This window comes from Perca fluviatilis, chromosome 1 (genome assembly GCF_010015445.1).
Source record: "Perca fluviatilis chromosome 1, GENO_Pfluv_1.0, whole genome shotgun sequence".
Taxonomy (NCBI): Eukaryota; Metazoa; Chordata; class Actinopteri; order Perciformes; family Percidae; genus Perca; species Perca fluviatilis.
Window position 1 is genome coordinate 45,758,172 of NC_053112.1, and position 21,835 is coordinate 45,780,006.

The following is a 21,835-nucleotide window of genomic DNA, read 5'->3' on the forward strand; positions in this document are numbered from 1 at the left end:
AGACTGACTCGCACACCGATCCGCTTGTGGTGGAAACCTCAGCCCCATTGCCCTTCGCCTCGTCCGCCAATTTGTCCACTTCTGTGGCCAGCCTTCAGATACTTGCCCATTCTTCAGACATGCTAATGTTAGCTTGTTGGTAGCACAGTGTGAGACATTTTATTTCCTTTCCTGACAACTGATTGATTTGCGCACGAGCTTGGATTTCTGGCCTGAGCTTGCCCATGTTGCACCATTATTATTATACATCCATGTGTCTCTTAATACATCATGCACACACCGCGCACACTCCACGGTCAAGAGCGTAAAGAAAAACGTAAACAGTACCTGTACTGTCGTATAACATCCAAGGTACACCCCTTAATACATCCATGGTCACACCAAACGAAGTAAAATGTAAAATCACACACACACAAAGCATTTATTATGACTTTACGGTATTTATTTAATCCTATGAAAGGACAAGAAATAATTTGAGACCTTTGTAAACGAAATCTGATACTTTGTGAGGAAAATTAAAGACTTTTAAGGCCTTATTTTGAGAATATAAATTTTAAGACTTTTAAGACCCTGCGAGTACGGTAAGATGTAGCAAAGCTGCTGGAAATTCAGAGACTGGCAGACTCAAGTGACACCAGAGGCTTTTTTAACGCTACTAAGGCTGTCTATGGCCCAAGCCACCAAGGCCTAAACCCTCTGCCCTTAAAGGACGGGCAGGAGCTGCTGAAGGACAATGAGACCATTAACGTCCGATGGAAAGAGCATTTCCAGGAACTCCTCAACTGCGACAGCATAGCTGAACCAGGTAGCATCAGCCCCTCACAATCCCATCAGAGAAGACATGGGGGAACCACCCACCATAACTGAGGTCCAAAATGCCATTAGGAGCCTAAACAACAACAAGGCCACTGGTCCAGATGGTATCCCAGCTGAGATCTTGAAGGGTGGACGAGAACTCACATCCATGCCCTACTCGTCAAGGTCTGGGAAAAAGAACTTCCGTCAGAGCTCAGGGATGCTCTAATAGTGACTATATTTAAGAAGGGGGACAAGGCTGAATGTGGAAACTACAGAGCAACCTCACTCTATCAACAACAGCCAAAGTGCTTGCTTGTGTCCATGTCAATCAACTGGTACCACTGTCTGAGGAAGTACTTCCTGAATCTCAATGTGGCTTCCGCCCATCCAGAGGTACAGCAGACCGAATATTCACAGCACGCCATCTGCAGGAAAAATGCAGTGAACAAAAGCAGCCTTTGTACATGGCCTTCATAGACCTTACAAAGGCCTTTGACTCTGTGGATTGCCAGGCTCTCTGGAGCATACTATCAAGGCATGGCTGCCATGATAAATACATCAGAATATTGAGGTCACTACATGATGGCATGTCAGCCACAGTTCTCAGCAACAGCGGCTTTGAGTCTGGGCCTTTTACAGTAGTAACAGGGCTCAAACAGGGGTGTTATGCCCCAGTCGCGATAATGCCGGCCGCCATTGTGGCCAGACCAGCTAATATACCACCTGAACTCTTGAGAACCGGGGATGCAGAGGAGGGAAGCAACGTTGGGGGAATAAAAGAGGTTCGAGATGGGACGGGCATATGGAGAGGAGAAAATTTAAGCCCTGTCTCCCCTCTGTTGAAAATGTACGGTCCCTTAGCAACAAAATGGACGAGCTAATGGCGCTAACGCGGAGCCACCTGGAGTACCGTGAGTGCAGTCTGATGTGTTTCACAGAGACATGGCTGCACAGGGACATTACGGACCAGAACATCTCCGTGGATGGCTTCCACACTGTCCAGGCGGACCGGGATTGCACCGAGAGCGGTAAGTGGAAAGGCGGAGCGCTTGCTGTTCTAGTAAACAGCAGATGGTGTTATTCCGATCATATCACGATTAAAGAACAGCTCTGTAGACCGGATGTTGAACTGCTGGCCATTGGACTCCGTCCATACCATCTGCCTAGAGAGATCCCACATGTCATCATCGTTGTTGTGTACATCCCTCCCTCTGCAAACCCAACGTCTGCCTGCAGCATCATTCACACCACCATCTCCAAACTACAGACCCAACACCCCAGTGCCCTCATCATCATGTCAGGAGACTTTAACCACATCACCATGGATAGAGTTCTGCCGACTTGAAACAATATGTGAGCTGTCCTACCAGAGAAGAGCGGACCCTGGACCTGATGTATGCTAACATTAAGGATGCATACATCTCCTCTTCTCTCCCCCCCAGGTCAGATCACAACCTGGTTCACCTCAAACCCTGCTATGTGCCTCTGGTGAAGAGGAAGCCTACAACCACAAGAACAGTGAGGAAGTGGTCGGAGGAGGCTTATGAGGCACTGCAGGGCTGCTTCGAAGTGACGGACTGGCCTGCACTCTGTGTTCCCCACGGGGAGGACATTGATGGGCTCACAGAGTGCATCACTGACTACATAAATTTCTGTGTGGACTGCAATGTCCACACAGACTGCGGCCCTCAGGACTACAGACCGGTGGCTCTGACGTCCCACATCATGAAGACTTTCGAGAGGCTCGTCCTGGAGCAGCTAAGGCCTATGGTCAGGCCCTTCACTGATCCACTACAGTTCGCCTACGAGCCCAGCCTGGGAGTTGAGGACAGCATCATCTATCTGCTGAACAGAGTCTACACTCATCTGGACAAGCCTGCGAGCACCGTAAAAGTCACGTTCTTTGACTTCTCCAGTACTTTTAACACCATCTGTCCGGCTCTACTGGGTGAGAAGATGACTGCGATGCAGGTGGAGGCCCCCATTGTGTCCTGGATTGTTGATTACCTGACGGGCAGACCACAGTACGTACACCTAAAGAACTGTGGGCTAGATTTATCAAGCCGTTTACGCCTGTTTCCAGGCGCTAATTGGTCGCAAAGACGGACGTAACCGATGCGGGTTATTTACAAACAGGGCGCACTTGGGTAAAATGGCAGATTGTCTGCCACATGAACGAGAAGAGACAAGTTGCGCTTTCAATATGCGTTCGTGGGAGGGTCGTGGGGAAAGTGGGAGTTCCACCCAAAAAGAAATCAAAGATGAAATTGAATCTCCCACTCAGCGTTCACATTACATTCCAGCAGTTGTAAACTCCTCGCTACATTACAAATATCGGCATCAGGATCATTTCAAACAGTCATAGCATCAGCAGTGGGAATATCGCAGTCTGCACTCAGCCGTATCGTAGCACAAGTACCGCTTTGCTACAGCGCAATTTACGGTCTAGTGGGCGGAGAAAGACGCTGATTGCCTGATGGGTGTCAGGGTTGATAAATACTACGCAAAATGTGGAAGCATAGCGTGCGCTATTACCGAACTCGCATAAACAGACGCAGCGCAAACTGCGCTAGTGTTAGTAAATTAGGCCCTGTGTGTCTGACAGGGTGGTCAGCAACACTGGGGCCCCACAGGGGACTGTCCTCTCTTCCTTCCTCTTCACCTCAGACTTCAACTATTGCACTATTGAGTCCTGCCACATTCAGAAGTTTTCTGATGACTCAGCAATAGTTGGCTGCATTGAAAAGGGTGATGAGAATGAATACAGGACTGTTGTGGGCAACTTTGTCACTTGGAGTGAGCTGAACCATCTGCAGCTCAACGTGACAAAAATGAAGGAGCTCGTAGTGGATCTGAGGGAGGCGAAATCATCTGGGACCCCTGTTTCCATCCAGGGGGCTCCTGTGGACACTGTTGATGAGTATAAGTGTCTGGGGGTGTACTTAAATAATAAGCTGGACTGGACTAGAAATGCAGAGGCTGTATACAAAAAGGGCCAAAGTCGACTCTTTTTCCTCAGGAGGCTGAGGTCCTTTAACATCCGCCGGAAGATGCTGAGGATGTTCTATCAGTCTGTTGTGGCCAGTGCTATCTTCCTCGCTGTCACATGCTGGGGCAGTGGGATGAAGGTCGCAGACACCAACAGACTGAACAAACTGGTGATGTCGTGGGGGAGGAGCTGGACACACTGACGACCGTGGCTGAGAGGAGGATGCTGTCCAGGCTTCAGTCCATCTTGGATAATGTCTCCCACCCTCTCTACGACACACTGGCCCAGCAGAGGAGCACCTTCAGCAGAAGACTCCTCTCACCCAGATGCACCACAGAGCGCCACAGGAAATCATTCCTGCCTGTGGTCATTAAACTTTACAACGCCTCCCTCGGAGAGTCACACACCCCCTCTCTGTAATCATCTCAAGCATAGACAATCATTTCTTTTTTTTTTGCACTCTTTGCACATAATACTGTACATTTGATCTTTTATATATTACTACTGTACATTTGTTTTTAATATATATGTTGTCTGGATAATATATGTTGTTTTTATATCTGGAGTTTATAACAATAATAATTTCCCCCTGGGATTATTAAAGTATTTCTGATTCTGATAAGATTTCAGAAGATTATAAAAAAAGTGCTGGCTCTGGTCAGTTTATTATAGTACAACCTGCTTAATCAAAGTTCACAGAGCATGTGTTTGCAGACACAAACAAACACCAGACACAAACACACACACCAGACCAGCAATGAAAGCAGTAAGAATGGAATGACCCTGTCAAGTCCGGGACATGGTCCATGTCAGGCAGTGGGAAGAGAGAGAAAGAGAGAGTGGTGTTGACAAGGGGTGGGAGGGTGTGTTGGCTTCCCATGCTTTGGATTGGCTGAGAGGCCGCAGCAGAATTTAGAACAAATGGAACAGCATGTGCTGCTTTGCAAAACACACACGCACACACACACACACACACACACACACACACACACACACACACACACACACACACACACACACACACACACACACACACACACACACACACACACACACACACACACACACACACACACACACACACACACACAAATGAACATGTGTTTATAATCCCAGGTACACTCAAAGCAGTCAAAAGCACACACACTCGCACGCACACATACACACACACACACACACGTTTGGAACAAGAATAGTAAACTTTTTGCTTATAGATAGGTGTACGGGACCTAACAGAGTCCACAGTGAATCCCCGGGGTCAGAGAACGCTGCTGCTGTGCTCTGTAGGTTGAAACCTTCAAGCGTTTACACCTCTGGCCACGCCTCATGACTTCAGACTGGTTAGCTTCCCCTGCACTGATGTTGTACACAGATCAGTCTGTCAGAGTTGAGATTGCCTCATTTAGTTCGACATAGGGACACTAAATATCTTGTGTTTCATCTGCATCAATTATAAAATGTCAAAGAGGACTGAATGTAGGTTTCTAGGCAGAGCCGGCCCAGCCACTAAGCGACCTTTTCAATTGCAAAGGGCCCCGTGGCCAGCAGAGGCACTGCTAGCTAGTTGGCGTTCTAAATCATCCCGCTGCTCCGCGATCGCCGCCTGCCCCGTCATGACATATACTGTTGGAAAGCTTTCTCTCTCCTCTACAATGCTGTTGGATCCAAATATGGTCATTTCCTTTTATCAGCAACCAATCGTGAAAGGAAAAGGGGGGATTTAACTAAAAATGTGCAATCTCATTGGCTGATGCCAATTTCTGACAACGTGATTCGTTCAGAATCGTCACGTGACGTGCTCTGACATTTCCGCGGTAGTTCAGAATGTCGAAAGAAGTAGGTCGAAAATCACCTCGAAAACAGTTGTTATCAGCAAGAAGACCCAGGGGATTACACACTGAGACAGCAGATGATGAAATGCCTTCACGTAGTACGTCCATGTTTAAACTGTCGTTCAGAAAACAGGAGTTTTCAGACAGCGGAGGTAATCAGACCCTCTCTCTCTCAAAGCAGTTTACAGAAAGTCATATAGCCTACATGTCATATGTGTCACATATATACTACACTGTACTGATCGCGATACAACACACTATATTACAAAACAATTACATTAAACAACAGTTACAATTGTTGTATAATATAATTACTATATAATAGGCTACTAAACAAATCTATAATTTTGGGATCCTAAGTGGTTGTGAGTCCCTCAGGCTGTGGCAGACAGATCCATGTTTTTCTCTCCTAGGAGAATTTCCGGCTTCTTTTCTGGTGTTAACTTTGGGAAGTTTTATTTTTTGGGCTATTTTTCCAAGGTGTAATTCTCTTAGTGAAGATAGTTTTTCCCAGTGGAGGACGAAATGCATCTCTGTCTGACCCAGTTGGTGGTCAAATAACAATTGAGTCTACTTTGTTTGCTTTCTCCAATGTTCTAAATATTGGTCTTTTGAATGATTCATAATTAGTTTAGTTCTGTTGTGTTGTTATGAACCGGTGCTGATGGGAGCCTGGTTAGTTAGCTTCACCATCGGCTGACTGAGGGGACTGTTTTGTGGGGACAGTAAGCTTGAGGCAGCAGAAAGTATGGCCATCTCCACCTTCAGTGAAGGGGCCTCTGCCATGCTTTCTGTTATGGAGTTGTGGCTTCAGAGCACAGTTGTGATGGTCAATTCAATAAGAGAAACTGTAATACACAGGATCTCGAAAGCTGAGGCTGTCACAACTGCCAGTTATATATTATTATTGTTACTATTGATGTTGTTTGTGGTGTTTTAGATGTTATTGTTTTGTTTATTTGAAAAATTCTAACATTTGAATGTTCTGTTTATTATTTTATATAATATTTTATTTAAATGTTATTCTATTTGCTCTATTTAATTTAAATTATATATATGCTTGTGCCTCTTAAACTGTTGTCAATTAAAAATGTATATTTGGTCAGTGAAAATCACTTTATTAGTATTTTTATTCAGCAAGTTCATCAGTGTGTGTTCAGTCTTTCACTGCCACTCAGCTCAGTGGTATCATAATTATTTCTGTTAGACATCAAACATAGTAGATATAATAATAATAATAATAATAATAATAATAATAATAATAATATGTACCGTATAGTTATTAGGTAGTCATTGCTTTTCTTTAGGCCTTACTTAAAATGGTCAAAGGGGCCTCCAACCAAATTTTGCATAGGGCCCCCAAAGGTCTAGGGCCGGCTCTGTTTCTAGGCTGTCATCAATTACAAATAAGAAAAAAATTAAAGAAGCAGTTTACATTGTTAATGCTGCATTCACTGACATACATTTTATGGACCTTTGTTAACGCAAAACATGTTATAGTGAAAAGTTTTGCAAACTATTTACACATCCGGCAGACACAGACCAGCTTTTAACTCTAGCTTGTTCTCCACCTAAGAAAGCTGCTAAATTCTCCGCTATGTTCACCATCTGGTCTCTCGTTTCTTTAGTCTGCTATTTGGTGCTGGGCAGTGTACAGTGGGTTAATGAGAACCTTTTTTGCTGACTACAGCTTCTGCTGGAAATGAGATGGATCAGTTTCAGGGTGTAAAAACAAAACAATATGTTGAAAAATGCTTTATAGAGCTGAATGGCAGATTGGGGTGAATATTGCGTTTTTGTCACTAAAGAGAGTAAGTTGTTATTTTCCAGTGTGAGGACCTATTTTTTAAAACTAACCTTCATCAGCACTGGTTCACTTATGAATACATTTGGACACTTCTCAGCAAGTTTGAAAAAATATGATAATATTATTGTTTATGTGTAATAATAATCATTTTTAAAAAGCTTGAAAAATATAGTGTGTGTATGTGTGAGTGCCAATCATACTGTAAGTGAGGTGAAAGTCAGGCAGATTCCTCCAAAGCCATTAAAGGAGACAGCGAGGAAGATGAGGCCAGACAGCACTGAAGGAACACATGGAAATGAAGATTACCATAAACTATAATGAAACTTTAAAGGAGCTGTACTCTGCATTCAGAATATTAATATAACAGCTAACAAATATTTGCTATGTAAAGATATAGTGGAGTAATGGCGTCCTGACCAGAGAATTGAGTCACACTCACTCTGTGTGTGTTCTTACAGTATCTGAGTTTCTCTGTTCTTTGATTAGCTATCCGGTCAAGTCGCACGTGCATGTAAGTGCATGTGTCCATAGTCTCGCATTGCCAGACCTATATCCACGGTGCTGTGAAGTAATGTCTGGCTACATCACAGATACATTCTGGGATAGGAGGAAAAAAATGCTACGGGTTGTTTGCATTTCTTAAACCAATCACAATCGTCTTGGGTGGCGTTAAGCAGCGATGGTGACTTGTTTTTGTGGAACATTTGCACCTCGCAAAAATAAAACGCCACATACAATATGAAATGAAGCTAACTGTTCACACAATACAGTAACGTGAGCTATTTAAATTAGCTGATTCATGGTTAAACCTCATTATCTCTTACCAGTGTATCTCTGTGTGTACTTCGTCCACAGCAATCCCACCAATCAGTCCCAAAACGTCACAGTTAGAGAGGAAATGCTGTAAACATATTCTTTGTAAATTTTCAGTGTGTACCTTGTTAGCTCGAACTTTTTTAGTTGTTTCTGAAAGCGAAGGGAATTTGAGAACCGCAACACAGAGCGGACCGACGTATGTCAGGCTATTATCCTGGAAATGTAGCCACACTACTGTGGACAAAGTACACACGGCGATACACTGGTAAGAGAAAATTAGGTTTAACCATGTATCAGCTAATTTAAATAGCTCACGTTACTGTATTGTGTGAAGAGTTAACTTCATTTAATATTGTATGTGCCGTTTTCTTTTGCAGGTTGCAAATGTTCCACCAAATAGGCCTAGCAAACAGCTGATTGTTATTCTGATTCACTCACTAAACTGATCCGGGATTTGCGAGTCACTTGGATCACTTGAGTCAGTATTGAGGGGGCAGTATTGAGCCGAGGCGAGCTTGCAATGTTTTGGACTGTCTGCTTTTAATACACTACATTTATACACCATACCTACAGTAGGCCTAGCTAGGCTACGTGCAGAACATTGTATGTTATTTCAGAAGTGAAAGAATGCCTTTTGTTGTGGATTTGCTTTACCCTGAGCTCGAAGGAGAGACTTCACTCCCTCGTCTGAGTCAGATCCACTCATGACAACGTAGCCGACTGATGCGTGGGATTGACTGACTCCAGAGAGAACTCACGAGTCATCAACAACTCATGAGCTGTCTGCAAGGCGAGCCGAGGCGAGCTTGCAATGTCTGCGGGTCAGGAAGTTCCTATAACCTGTCTCGGACTGTCTCTGCCGACTCAGTCGCTTGAGTTGACTTGTGGAGTTGTGGTTGACTACGAAATTGTAAATAATGAAGCTTTTTGCAGCTAAGATGGCTAGGACTAGTAGTAGCTAATGTTGCAAGAGGTTTGTGTGTGGCACTGTTATCATTTTAGGTTGAATTGTAGTAGGACTCAACTGATCCGAGTTAATGATACTAGAGACTCGCGACTCGTGAGTTAATTTAACGAGTCCGGTTAAAGAGCCGAGTGAGTCACAACTCAATCAGGTTTACCACCAAAACTAGTTCCTTCTCATGACCATTTTGCCAAGCCAGTAGCGCTGCGTCCGGAGCTTTAATTACATTTTTAATTTATACTTTTATTGATCCCCAGTGGGGAAATTATAATTTTTTTCACAGCTTAGTGCCACCCAAGACACTCGTGATTGGTTTAAAGAAATAGAAACAACCCAGAGTGTTTTTTCTGCTATCCCGGAATATATCGGGGGTGATGCCAGACTGTACTCCACAGCGCTGTGGAGATAGAGCTGGCAATGCGACAATGCGAGACTACGTATTGGGTAAGTGTCTGTGAAAGCCGTGTGGAGGCAATCCCAGCCCACTGTTTTTGTTTAGTATTTCAAGTACAGCCCCTTTAATGGCACATTAACTTATTTTTTGTACCTTTGTCTATCATTCCCAACAGGAAGTGAGTGTGCATTGATGGCGTATTGATGCGTTGTCTTACCTTCAGGGTCATATGCAGCGGCAGCTATCATTGCACAGGAGGCTGCGAAACATGAACTGGAATATACACAGGGTGTCAGAGCACATAATAGTGTGGTTTTAATGTAATTTTCATTTAATATGTCGAAAACTCTCGTCTTCAGATAAAAAGCAAATCATAGAAAGACTGTCTGTCACACCTGCCAATGAGCCTTATTGGGCGTGGCCCAAATCTGTCCATCAGGATCCCCAGGGGTAAAGTGGCTGCACTCAAGAGGAACGAGCCAATGGTAAAGCCGAGGTTCAATATCTCTTCCTGCTCCACACAACTTTGCCACTCCACACTCTTGATTGAAGTCACGTTGGTGTCGACAGTCTCATTTTCTGGATAAGGTCATGGAAAAAAACAAGTCAGAACTGTTATTAAACTGTTGAAAGTAGAGAACCAAACGATCTCTGGTGCACTGAGAAGAATAGACAAGACAATATACTGTATGAACCAAAGTAAACACAGTATACTACTAAGACGATAGGATAGGACCCTGACAGGATAGGCTCACAGACAGAAAATGGCAGATCATCTTAGATCTGTTTCAGCAGAACAAAAGTAAAGCTGGAAATCTGGGTGTAATCATAGACAGTGATCTACTGTTATGGGAGCGGTTGGGTGTGTGTGTTGTCTTCCTTGTCCTCTGTGTCTGTCCTTGTTTCTGGAGCAGCTGAAAGTAGGTCAAGGGGCGTGGCCGGGCGATCCACCTACCTGCACAGCTGATGGCTATCCTGCAATCTCTTTCTGCTCAGCTGTTGCTGATTCTCTCATCACGGCTGCAGTATTTAGACCTGGTTGGAACCTGTCTTCAGCGCCAGATCGTTACAGCTACCAAAGTGGTAACTTGGCTCCCAGTGAATTGTGCTCTCAAGTTTTTTGCCTCATGTTTTGTCCCTCGTGCTCCGCTTACCTATGTTTGTTTTTGTCTTCTCATCCAGACCTACACCACTCGACCTGTGCCTACGACTGCTGTGCCGCCGGCCTTTCGCTCCTCAAATTTTCCATCTCCTCGTTTGGAACCCTGTGAGAGTTGTTTTTGGACACGCCACGCTCTGCCCACGCCGCTCCAGTCCTGTCTCCTCCACCAGCGCAGCTGACTGTCTCAGGCTGCTGAGTGTTTGTTTGTGACGTTCATTAAAGACATTCTAAACGTTTTCCTCCGTGTCTGTGTGTGATACTCCGTGTTCTGGGTCTTAGCCACAGCCATAACATCTACATTTCAAAAGCCATATCAATCACCTCACAAGATCAGCCTTCTCCCATCTAAAAACATTTCAAAACTAAGGGGCTTTCTATCAAAATATGGCTTTGAGAGATGCATTTATGACAAGCAGAATAGACTACTGTAATCAGCCTCCCAAAATCAGCTGTGCAGCGACTAAAGTTAATTCAAAATGCGGCTGCACGGGTTCTAACCGGAACTAAAAAGTTTGACTTGTAACAATTATTACATAATCACAATATTTTTATGTAATTGTGGTTTATTTGTTTAACTGCAATTCATTTCTTACATTAACTGAGGCCCTAAGGGGTGTGGCTGTTGATTTTGTTTGGATATGCCTACATTGTAATTATATAAGTTATTATTGGTCGGACTGTTGAGCTAAAGCTGTGCTTTTTGGGTGTTAAAACCTTGGTACATTAATTCAAAACTATCTGCAATACAGATATCATTATCGTTTGTTTTTTTTGAGTGAACTGTCCATTTAAAGTATATTAAAAGAAGCATCCTGTCTGATCTCTAATACTTAATAGAAATAGTTAATAGAAAAAAAGGTCAGGGACAATGCAAGATACAAAGACTGGAACAAAAACTCTTGGCAGTCTTGTTGGCAGACAAATCAAAATAATTTTTTATCTGTATCTAAAAGAGAAATATTAAAGCAACACCAAAGATTATTTTGTACCTTAAAATAATGTTTCCAAAATCGTTTCAGTGGTTCATCAACTCGTAACAGGGTGAACGGCACTTCTTCATTCGCTTTGCGGCCCTCTATTGGCTATAAGCGCACTATGCAAGTTTGCCAGATCGGGTAGCGGATCTGTAGTTCGAATGAGACATACGACAGCGGTAATGGACAATTCCCCTTCCAACCTGTAGGGGGACCGAAGAGGAAAAGTGCTTTGGTGTTGCTTTAAGAAAGAACCAGAGACATCGCCTTCACCAATAGTCAGAGCATGTCTTCACCAGCAGTCACAGACACCAAAACATGTACTGTAGCACCAGAAGTGCAGTCAAAATGTCAATGTAAATGTATTTTTTTTGAAACTGCAGCTTTCAAACTATCCCAGAGAGGATAGAATGTCTGACATATCTGACTGTGAATGACCACAAGCTGCTTGGATGGTGGTCTTACCGATACAGATGTGGGAATAGAAGCCTTCGTTCTTCAGCATGATGAGCAGTGAGCCCCAGCCCAGCAAAACAGCAGAGAAGAGCAGGTTCTCTATAATGGCTGTGACAGCCATCCACCACCTCCTCCTGTACGCCTGGGCCAAGCTGGGAGCCATGACAGCTGCAGACACACAACAACAGGGAAACATTAGTCCACCAAACGGCTAGAAACAAAGTTCTGCGAGGAACCAGCAAGTTCAACAAATCCTTACTTGCACCACACTGTTTTACTATCTGAGTGTCACATTACAGTTTCCTTTTACATAACATTTAACTCCCTTGCACATATCTTGTACTATATTTACATTTTAAGTAGGGCTGACCAGAATGCTTCAAATTATCGAGCGTTGCAGTTCAAGATTATGCATAGCTTCTATTGGACTCCCCTCCAGATTGTTTAGAATTGTTGCAAATTGTATTGTTTTATATGTTGTTAATTGTTAATCACAAAAAAATAATAATAATTAGTTTAAAGAAAAGGGCTTGAGGCATTGCAATTTGTTCCTTCCTAGTGGGCTCACAAAATAAAGACCATGGTTCAGTTTGGACATCAAAATTGGGTCAAAATTGATCCAGGAAGTCTGTGAACTGTAATGGCTGTTTGGGTAATCATTTCACTGTTTATTTTGTCTTCTTGTTCTTTTCCAAATATGTTTGCCTGGGGTTAGTCTGACTACAAAATGAAAACCCACAGTTTTCCTTCCACTTGGTATATCAAAGTTATCTAATATTTATAGGACATCTTAAAAATGTGCCATTATCACCTGAATATGATTGAACACTAAAGAATGTAAAAAGTAAGTTTAACTGTAAAATGTAAATGTTGAGTGTTAGGTCATCAGGGACACACAATTAGTTTTAGTGAAAACACTGAATGTAAACTCTGTGTGTGTGTGTGTGTGTGTGTGTGTGTGTGTGTGTGTGTGTGTGTGTGTGTGTGTGTGTGTGTGTGTGTGTGTGTGTGTGTGTGTGTGTGTGTGTGTGTGTGTGAGAGAGTACCGTTTCTTCATTAAACACCATCACTGTTACATTAGAATGTCTCCCAACTGGGAGGAGGCTGACCCCACTTGACCATCTGCTGGAGCTGGAGCTATCAGATGTCATGCACTGGTCTAACTCATGTGCACACACCTACGTACGCACACAGAAACATTCATGTTGAACTCCAAATCAATGGACACTGTGTTCTTCCCAGCTGTGAGTGTGTAAATATTTGATAAACTCAATTCAGAACTTCTGTGGTGTGTGTGTGTATGTGTGCGTGTGTGTGTGTGTGTGTGCGTGTGTGCATGCGTGTGTGTGTGTGTGTATGTGCGTGTGTGTGTGTGTGTGAGAGAGAGAGAGAGAGGCATTGGAAAGCAGTGACTCAACCTGTATCAGACATGTGTTCGCACACCACAGAAATAGTAGTCCCCACCCCCCCTTTCTCTCTCTCTCACACACACACACACACACACACGTGCACGCGCACACACACACACACACACACACAAACACTTTGTACACTATTCAGTGAATTGTAATAATTCTGGGTTCCTGGGGTAGATATGTCATCCAAAGAGCTGTGTGTGTGTGTGTGTGTGTGTGTGTGTGTGTGTGTGTGTGTGTGTGTGTGTGTGTGTGTGTGTGTGTGTGTGTGTGTGTGTGTGTGTGTGTGTGTGTGTGTGTGTGTGTGTGTGTGTGTGTGTGTCAAAGTACCGTGAATGAAAAAGAAATACTTTCTGTAGGCTAGTTGCTTCACAATAAAAGCCGTGTCGCCCTTAGGTCTACTTCTCATTAATAATAGAATTAGAATGACAAGCAAAATGAAACATGTTTATTAAACATGATCATAGGGCGCCCCCCTTAGCCACACGTTTACCTGTCAACCTGATTATTAGATTGAATTGATGATTATTGTCGATCATTTCCTAATTGGGGGAAAATTTCAAACTAATGATTTAGTTTGAAGTTCCCGTGACGCGACGTTTCCAGTCTATGGGTCGGACTCAAACACACGGAGCTCTGAAGCAGACCTGTGCGCTCTACCGGTTGCTGAACGGCTCCGGAACGGCGGCAGAGTCATCAGGTTTCCATTAAAGTCAGCGGGTGTATTTCCACTGGCTGCATAGCGGCTGCGTTCCGACTCCGTCCCAGCTCCGGCGATCCTCAGCCCTCCGGAGCAGATCAGACACGCAGAGCTTCTATTTTTGCCGGATGCCGGAGAGCTCCACAGCAAACCAGCACTATTCAGATAGTGCGGGACAGGAAATCAAGCACAGAAACAAAATAAAACATCCGGTTAATTTTTAAAATAAAATACCCCCGTGCTCACAGCGGATCATATTTCCTGCACTACACCTTGAAAACACAGCTCATAGCTGTTTCCCCTCGACTCCTCTGGATGGAAACTAACTGGTGGTGGTTTTGTGGTTCTATTCTACGTGAATTCGCGAGATCTCGTGGGTCCTCCTGACTACAGCTGTCAGTCATGGCCGCAGCCTTTCAACAAATCCAAAATCCAAATCCATTCTTGTAATAGCCTATTATCACTTTATTTTTCTCAAAATATCACGACTCCTCCAAATCTCAGAGAGCACAGATGAGATATATTTGGAATGTGCACAAAGTTTTGGACATGCAGCAGAAATCTTGCTCAAACACATCTGAAATATTACAGTCCAGGGGTTTATTAATTCATTAAAATTAATTAATTTATCATTGAGGTGAATAATTGTCATATGCCCATTTAAGGAGGTTACTTCCCCAACAAAAGACGCAAAAGAGGAGGGAGGAGTAAATTATAGGCTACATGTGTGCTGACTCAGATATAATTAGAAAAGTTGATCTACAGGAGAATAAATAGTTGAAAGCAATACAGAATGTCTGAGAACCTTACTGCTAAATCTTCCATTATGTTTTTATATTTGGATTGTAATCTATGTTTCCGTTTAGATAAAGATATTTCCAGCATAAATTGTTTCAGAAAAAGGTAGAAATTCATAGGTGCATACAAATTCACCTGAATGCAGGAAATGAAGTGTTTAATGCTCAAAATTTTGCACCATGCACACAAATCTGGAAACAAAACACTGGCCTTTGGGTTGCCAGACCAGTTATGATTAGACCAAATGTTGGTGCCATCTAACTTACATGCAAAAAAAATGCGGCGGCACATTCCTGGGGTGAAGAGGCTGGCTGAAACAAGCAACCAGAAAAAAGATGAGGTCGATTCAAAGACAAGTAAAAAAAGACGTTTTAATATCAAGTGGACAGTTGACAACAACATGTGTGTGTGTGTGTGTGTGTGTGTGTGTGTGTGTGTGTGTGTGTGTGTGTGTGTGTGTGTGTGTGTGTGTGTGTGTGTTTAAGACAAATAGGCTACATAATACAAAATGTCGTAAGTCAACAGTTACACCCATTTTGACCAAATCACTGAGACTTCATAACAATGTCATTTAAGAGCCCCCAAATCAAACTTTCATCCTTCTCTTCTGACACATTCTGATGGGTCACAGATTTCTGCCAGGTAAAAGGAAGCAGGAGATGTCTTTATATATTATATAGGCCTAATTGTATTTTAATGTTATTTTAGAAGTTATCTGCTGTAGTTATGGCCTACTATTTTCTTTTCTCCTGTCCCCCTGTAACGTTATACTTGTGCAAAGCATTCTTGGGTATCATGAAATGCGCTATATTAAAAAAGTTATTATTACGTTGGTTGCTGCAACAATCTATTAATGCTTTAATTGGCTCGTGACCCAGTGACAGTGATACCAGGTTTATCTCACGAGACATCCAAAGTAGGCTAAGTTACCGTACGCAACACTTGAAATGCAATGATGCATGATTTTCTGTCTGTTCATCGCAACTGTATGACCTCCCCGTAATGCTAACTCGCTAATACAGTGAGCAATACAGCACGAAAAGAAAAGACCTTTACGACAGCGGGTGTGGTAAAAACACTACCGCTTTAGTCCAAAGCGGCCGCTAAAATCAACACAAACTGAAAGTTACATATAGCCACTTTAACAAACTCAGTTTCAAACTACATTCTACAGTTGCACCATAAGCTGCTCACTCATAATATTAACATATAATCTCCAATAATATGTTCCATTAGTGCGACCAATCACATCATAAATGATTAAAAAAAAAGATTCATTGATACTACGTGTCTAAAGCTTCATACCGATTTTTACTGTTTAAACATTGCATTGCAATGTACATTTTAGTGGAACTAAAACTGACAGTGACAGCGCATAGACTTGGCCGGCATGACTAGGAACGCTCACCAAAACGTCATTTCCTTTTATGCCGTGGGGAAAAACAAACCCTTCGAATGAATGAGTGTAGACCTTGTTAGCGGTTGATCTTTACTCTTTGTCACATTTACGATTGTTTTTTTGCTTGGTACAATGCCAAAAAGTTGGTGTGTGGCATTCTGCACCTCTTATAAGTTTTTTTAAACAAGGTTTATTTATTCATTTTCCAGTTATAAACAGCACAGTTTATGTAGCAATCACAGGTCGTATAGATTTGAACAAAATCCCTCCCACCATCCCACCCGTCCCACCCCCAGGTCGCAGGCAGTCAAGAGTAATATGAATTACCAAGGGTTACACACATCAACAATAAAAAGAGAAAGAATAGAAATGAAAAAAAAAATAAAATAATTTAAATTAAATAAAAATCAAGTTAAGTGCAGCAAGAGCGCTAATGCAAGCAAAAGAGGTTGAAGGATATTCAGCTGAAATCAGATTGTATGTTCATCCCTAATGGTTAGTAACCGAGCATCCAACCCATCTATAAAGTCTAAAAAGGGCCTCCAAGTCAAGTAAAATTTTGAAGTGGATCCTCTCATGGTGTAACGGATCTTTTCTACTCTCAGTGATTGCAAAACCTCCCGAACCCAGTGTGCAAAGGCAGGAGGAGAAGCCTCCTTCCACTTGAACAATATAAGTCTTCTGGCTAGCAGAGTAGAGTAGGCCACAAGGTTTGCCTGGGTGGCGCTCAAGTGCACACCAGCTGGAACAACCCCGAAAATGGCAATCAGAGGCGAAGGAATAAGCGAGCAGTGTAACACAGTAGTCAAAGCGTCGAAGATGGATTTCCAAAATGGAGTCAATTTCGGGCAGGACCAGAACATATGGAATAGGTCAGCAGTTTCCCGTGTACATCGGTCACATTTTGGATTAAGCTCTGGATAAATTCTCGACAATCTCTCTTTGGAATAATGCAGGCGATGGACCACTTTGAACTGGATAACACAATGTCTCATGCATACAGAAGAGGAGTGTATCCTTCGGATTGCCTGATCCCAATCTTCCTCGGAAATAGACGCACCCATATCCCGCTCCCATCGATTGCACCTCTTATAAGTTTAAACAAATCCTGATCTTAAGTTTCATATACTGCCGAATAGACAGACGAAGCCGGTGTTGTCTTGGTGCAGGTTTAAAAAATTAAACTCAGGTCTGATTGGGGCTTTTCAGTAACCCTCCGAGATGGCTTCACACAGGCAGTTGTCATGAACCATACGTTCAAAAGGTACGAAAAGATAAGCACTGTAATTCGTATGATTTTTTTTTTTGTGCGCACCACATTGACTGCTGCTATATAAGAACGCGACTAGCCGCGTAGGGAGGTGGTCAGAGTGATGGATGGGTGTTAACATACAGGACTTTCAAGCCAGGGAGTGGAGTTAACTTCCTGGGGAAAAGAAAAGACTATCACCCAGGAAATGCGTGTTCCTTGGTAGTGTTTTCTAAACTTAACAAATTGTTTTGGTGCATTAACTTAACTTCCGTCGCCGCATAACGCTCACTTTTTCTTGCCTAAACTTAACTGTGATCTCCGCCGAAATGACCGGCAGCTCACGGTGCTCTGGACCCAGCTTACAGTCACCTATTCTGAGGTAACTGAACCAGCAAACAACGACCGGCAGCTCGCTGTGCTCTGTACCCGGCGCAAAGTTGCCTATTCTCGGGTAACTGAACCACCAACTGCCGCTAACCTGATGGAGCACCATGCGGAGCACACCATGCGGAGCATCGTAGCCGGTATGCGGGGCTCTGTAGCGGTTAAACACATCTACTAAATGCCGCTAATTTGACGAGTTGTGACAGAGGTCTGTAGCCGGCATCATGAAGCTCTGTAGCGGCTAAAAACAGCTAGCAACTGCGATCTGTAGCACGGTCACCTAGTTTTCGTATGATATCATACGTTTTAGTGTGCGTAACTTTTCGTACAATATCATACGAACCTGTTCATGAGAATGCGTTGCTTCACATCACAACAAAATAAACAAATGTTGCTCCCTGACATTTTGTCAGATCTCAGGGGTAAATCCAGACAGCTAGTTAGACTATCTGTCGAATCTAAGTTTTCTGTTGGAAGACTTAAACAGCCAAGACAAGTTCCTTCCCAAAGCTTTTCTGAAGTGACACCGGGGCTCTCTCCGGCACTTAGCGCCGCCCGAAAACAATTGTGAGAGCACGTTTTGCTCCCATCCCAGAATGCTCTGTGGACTAGCCAGACCCTCCTCCGCAGTGCTGTGGAGGAAGGTCTGGCAATGCGAGACTAGGGGTAAGGGATTGTTTTCCCCCACGGCAACTCCGCCCCAAGCCACGCCCCCAGCTATGACGTGTCACCGACCAAGTGTACTGAAGCGTATATGATATTCAATGAAGCAAAATGATATTCAAACTTTTGACTGCTTTCTTTAATAACTACATTGATCTCATATTTAGTAATAAACCAGAAAGAATAACTAAAACATTTGATTTTCTGATAGGGCTATCGGATCATAATCTGACACTGGTATCACGGAAACTAACAAAACAAAGGTTCATATACCAGCAAGAAAGTAAAAAGGTCTTAAACATTATACCAAAGAGGTTTATCAATGAACTAACGTGGATTGAGATCCTGTCCACAGAGGACTTGGAGATTGCTTCTAGGAGCTTAATGACCAAGGTTAATAGCGTTAAAAGCGAGTTTAGTAAAAGTGTTACACATTCTAGGAAAAAGCTAAATCTGCCTTGGCTTAATGAACAAGTATGGAATCTAATGAAGCAGAGGGATCATGCACTGAAAACTGAAATTAAGTCAGGGTTAGCCCATCATAGGAGAACTTTTCAACAGTTACATAATAAAGAAATAAATGTAAATGAATTGAGAAAGGCAAAAGCAAAGCTTTTTATTGATATTATCAATGATTCTAAAGGGAACAGTAGGCAAACTTGGGAAAACATCAATAGAGCTTTAAAGAAGAACACCAAAAAAAGAGATAAAGAGGTTGAATTACAAGTACAGGGAACCTTAACTAAAGACAAAGACCAAATTTCTTCTGTGTTTAATAGTTATTTTATAGATTTGGTTCAAGATTTGGCACAAGGCTTTGGTCCAAGAGGGAAGGTCATTACACCATCAAATGATAATCTTCCACTGTTTAGCATCTCCGAAGTGCCAGAATCTTCCATAACTAAAATCTTAGGCAAGTTTAAGAACTCTAAGGCTAAAGATGTTTTTAATTGTGATTGTGCATTCCTGAAGAAGTATAGAAGCACCCTCTGTACTCCAATTGGTCAGCTGGTAAATCTATCCATTAAACAAAGTTTTTTTCCCAATGCCTGGAAATCACCAGTAATAACCCCTGTCTTTAAAGCTGGAGATGCAACTAATACAACCAACTATATACCTATTAGTATCCTCCCTGTTGTCTCCAAAGTAACAGAAAAGATAGTCTCTGACCAGTTGCTAGCCTATTTAAATCAAGGCCATGACTGCACCCGATGCAGTTTGGATTCAGGAAACATCATGCCACAGAAACAACTACTTGTTACTTTATTGAGCAAATAAAATCCAGACTTGACAATGGAGGGGTTGTTGGGGCTGTTTTCCTCGATTTTAGGAAGGCATTTGATACAGTAAATCATAATGTTTTGTTATCCAAACTGTCAAAGATTAATTTCTCTCCCACATGAATGGAGTCTTATTTTGATTCTAGAAAGCAGTGCACCAGGATTAATGATAGATGCTCCTCCTTTGCTAACTGCACTACTAGAGTTCCTCAGGGATCTATTTTAGGACCAATTTTATTTATATATTAATGACCTGCCTTTGATTTTCCCAGAAGTCCACATCCAAATGTACGCAGACGATAGTTATCTATACCCATGCAAAAACTAGAGAACAAGCTGCAGCAAATCTTACTGCAGTACTAAACAAAGTATCAGGCTGGTTAACTCTCAGTTGTCTTATATAAGCAAAACAGTGGGCATGCATTTCTCTATCAAGAGGAATGTTACACAACCTATTAACCTTTGACAGTTTTCTCTGTTTTGCAGACATGTGCCTGATGTATAAATTGACCCATGATCTTGCACCACCCCCACTCAAGCAATGTGTGTCATTTTGCACAAACAATGTAAGGGTCTCCAGGGCTTCTGTAAGAGGTGACTGTTACACTCAATTTAGGAAGACTAAATTTGGTCAATGAGCTTTTTCATTTACTGTAGTAAAAAAGTGGAACTTAATCCCACTTTACATTAGAGATTGTGCAAGTCTCAGCAGTTTTAAAATGTCCTTAAAGACTTGGCTGGAAGGTATATTTTGTATACTGGTTTATATGTGATGTAATGCTTGTTATATGTTGTTTGTTGTTAAGTTTCTATCTGTTTTGATAGTATTGTCTGTATTGTCTATATTGTCTTTTTATCTCCCTTGCCCAGGGACTACAGATGTAAATTAGCTGTATAGCTAACTCTGGTACAGGGCCTGAACTGTGCATGGTCCGTGACAAATAAACTAATAAACTAAACTAAACTAAACATAACACAATACTTGTACTTTTACTTTCAGTACTAGAGTAGTACATTTTAAAATAAACTACTTGCAATACTTAAGGTGTTGTTATTTTCAACATGTGTGAGGGCTGAGTGGAGGGCAGTGGAGTTGGCATCCTCTGTGGGTCTATTGGCTCTGAATGGGTCCAGGCAGACTGGGAAGTTGTCTTTGATGTGCAGGAAAATCACTTTCTCAAAGCACTTCATCAGCATAACATCTCATTTTGACATCTCGTGTGGTTCTGTGTGATTTGGACAACTTCAAGTTCTGCCCCTCTCTTGCAGTCCACAGATAAACCCACCTTCCTTCACCCTCTGTCTGAAACACTCCGTTTTAGCGCCTGTCTCTTTAAGCCCCCTCCCGAAAAAGCCCATTTTGCTCTGATTGATCAGTGTCCTTGGGAATGACTGTAACGGCACTGGATCGGGCACTTTCTACCTATATGTAGTATAGTTGTGACATCACAACCATAAGGAAGTCCTTGAGCATTTTGATACTTTCACAGTATTTCATTCGACCTGCTTTAAGGCGAGACACGGCAGGCAAAAACATCGTTTTTTTTTCACTGGTCAATTTTGAGATTTTTGGCTATTTATGTTCAATTACATATCTTCTTTCAGACTTTAGGTGATAAAAAGTCAAAAATACACATTTAGGTCTTTATTTTAATAAACTTTGTCAGTTTGCGTCGGTAGATTTCTCCTAAATTCAACAAAAGTTGGCGTTCTAAATCATCCCGCTGCTCCGCGATCGCTGTCTGCACCCTG

General features: G+C 42.5%; 1 protein-coding gene across 2 annotated transcripts in view; it reads right to left on the reverse strand.

The window, feature by feature from the left end:
* Window positions 1-21,835, reverse strand: part of slc43a1b (solute carrier family 43 member 1b) — a 40,662-nt gene that overhangs the window by 15,830 nt on the left and 2,997 nt on the right. The window contains exons 2-6 of one of the 2 annotated variants that reach the window (XM_039809194.1): window positions 14,255-14,464; window positions 12,202-12,360; window positions 9,996-10,179; window positions 9,818-9,873; window positions 7,627-7,703 (exon numbers count right to left, since the gene is read on the reverse strand). In XM_039809194.1, coding sequence (XP_039665128.1) covers window positions 7,627-7,703; window positions 9,818-9,873; window positions 9,996-10,179; window positions 12,202-12,355 — 471 coding nt within the window. In that variant the 5' untranslated portion in view covers window positions 12,356-12,360; window positions 14,255-14,464. The remainder of the gene's footprint in view (window positions 1-7,626; window positions 7,704-9,817; window positions 9,874-9,995; window positions 10,180-12,201; window positions 12,361-14,254; window positions 14,465-21,835) is intronic. The other variant, XM_039809185.1, reaches the window with a different exon arrangement.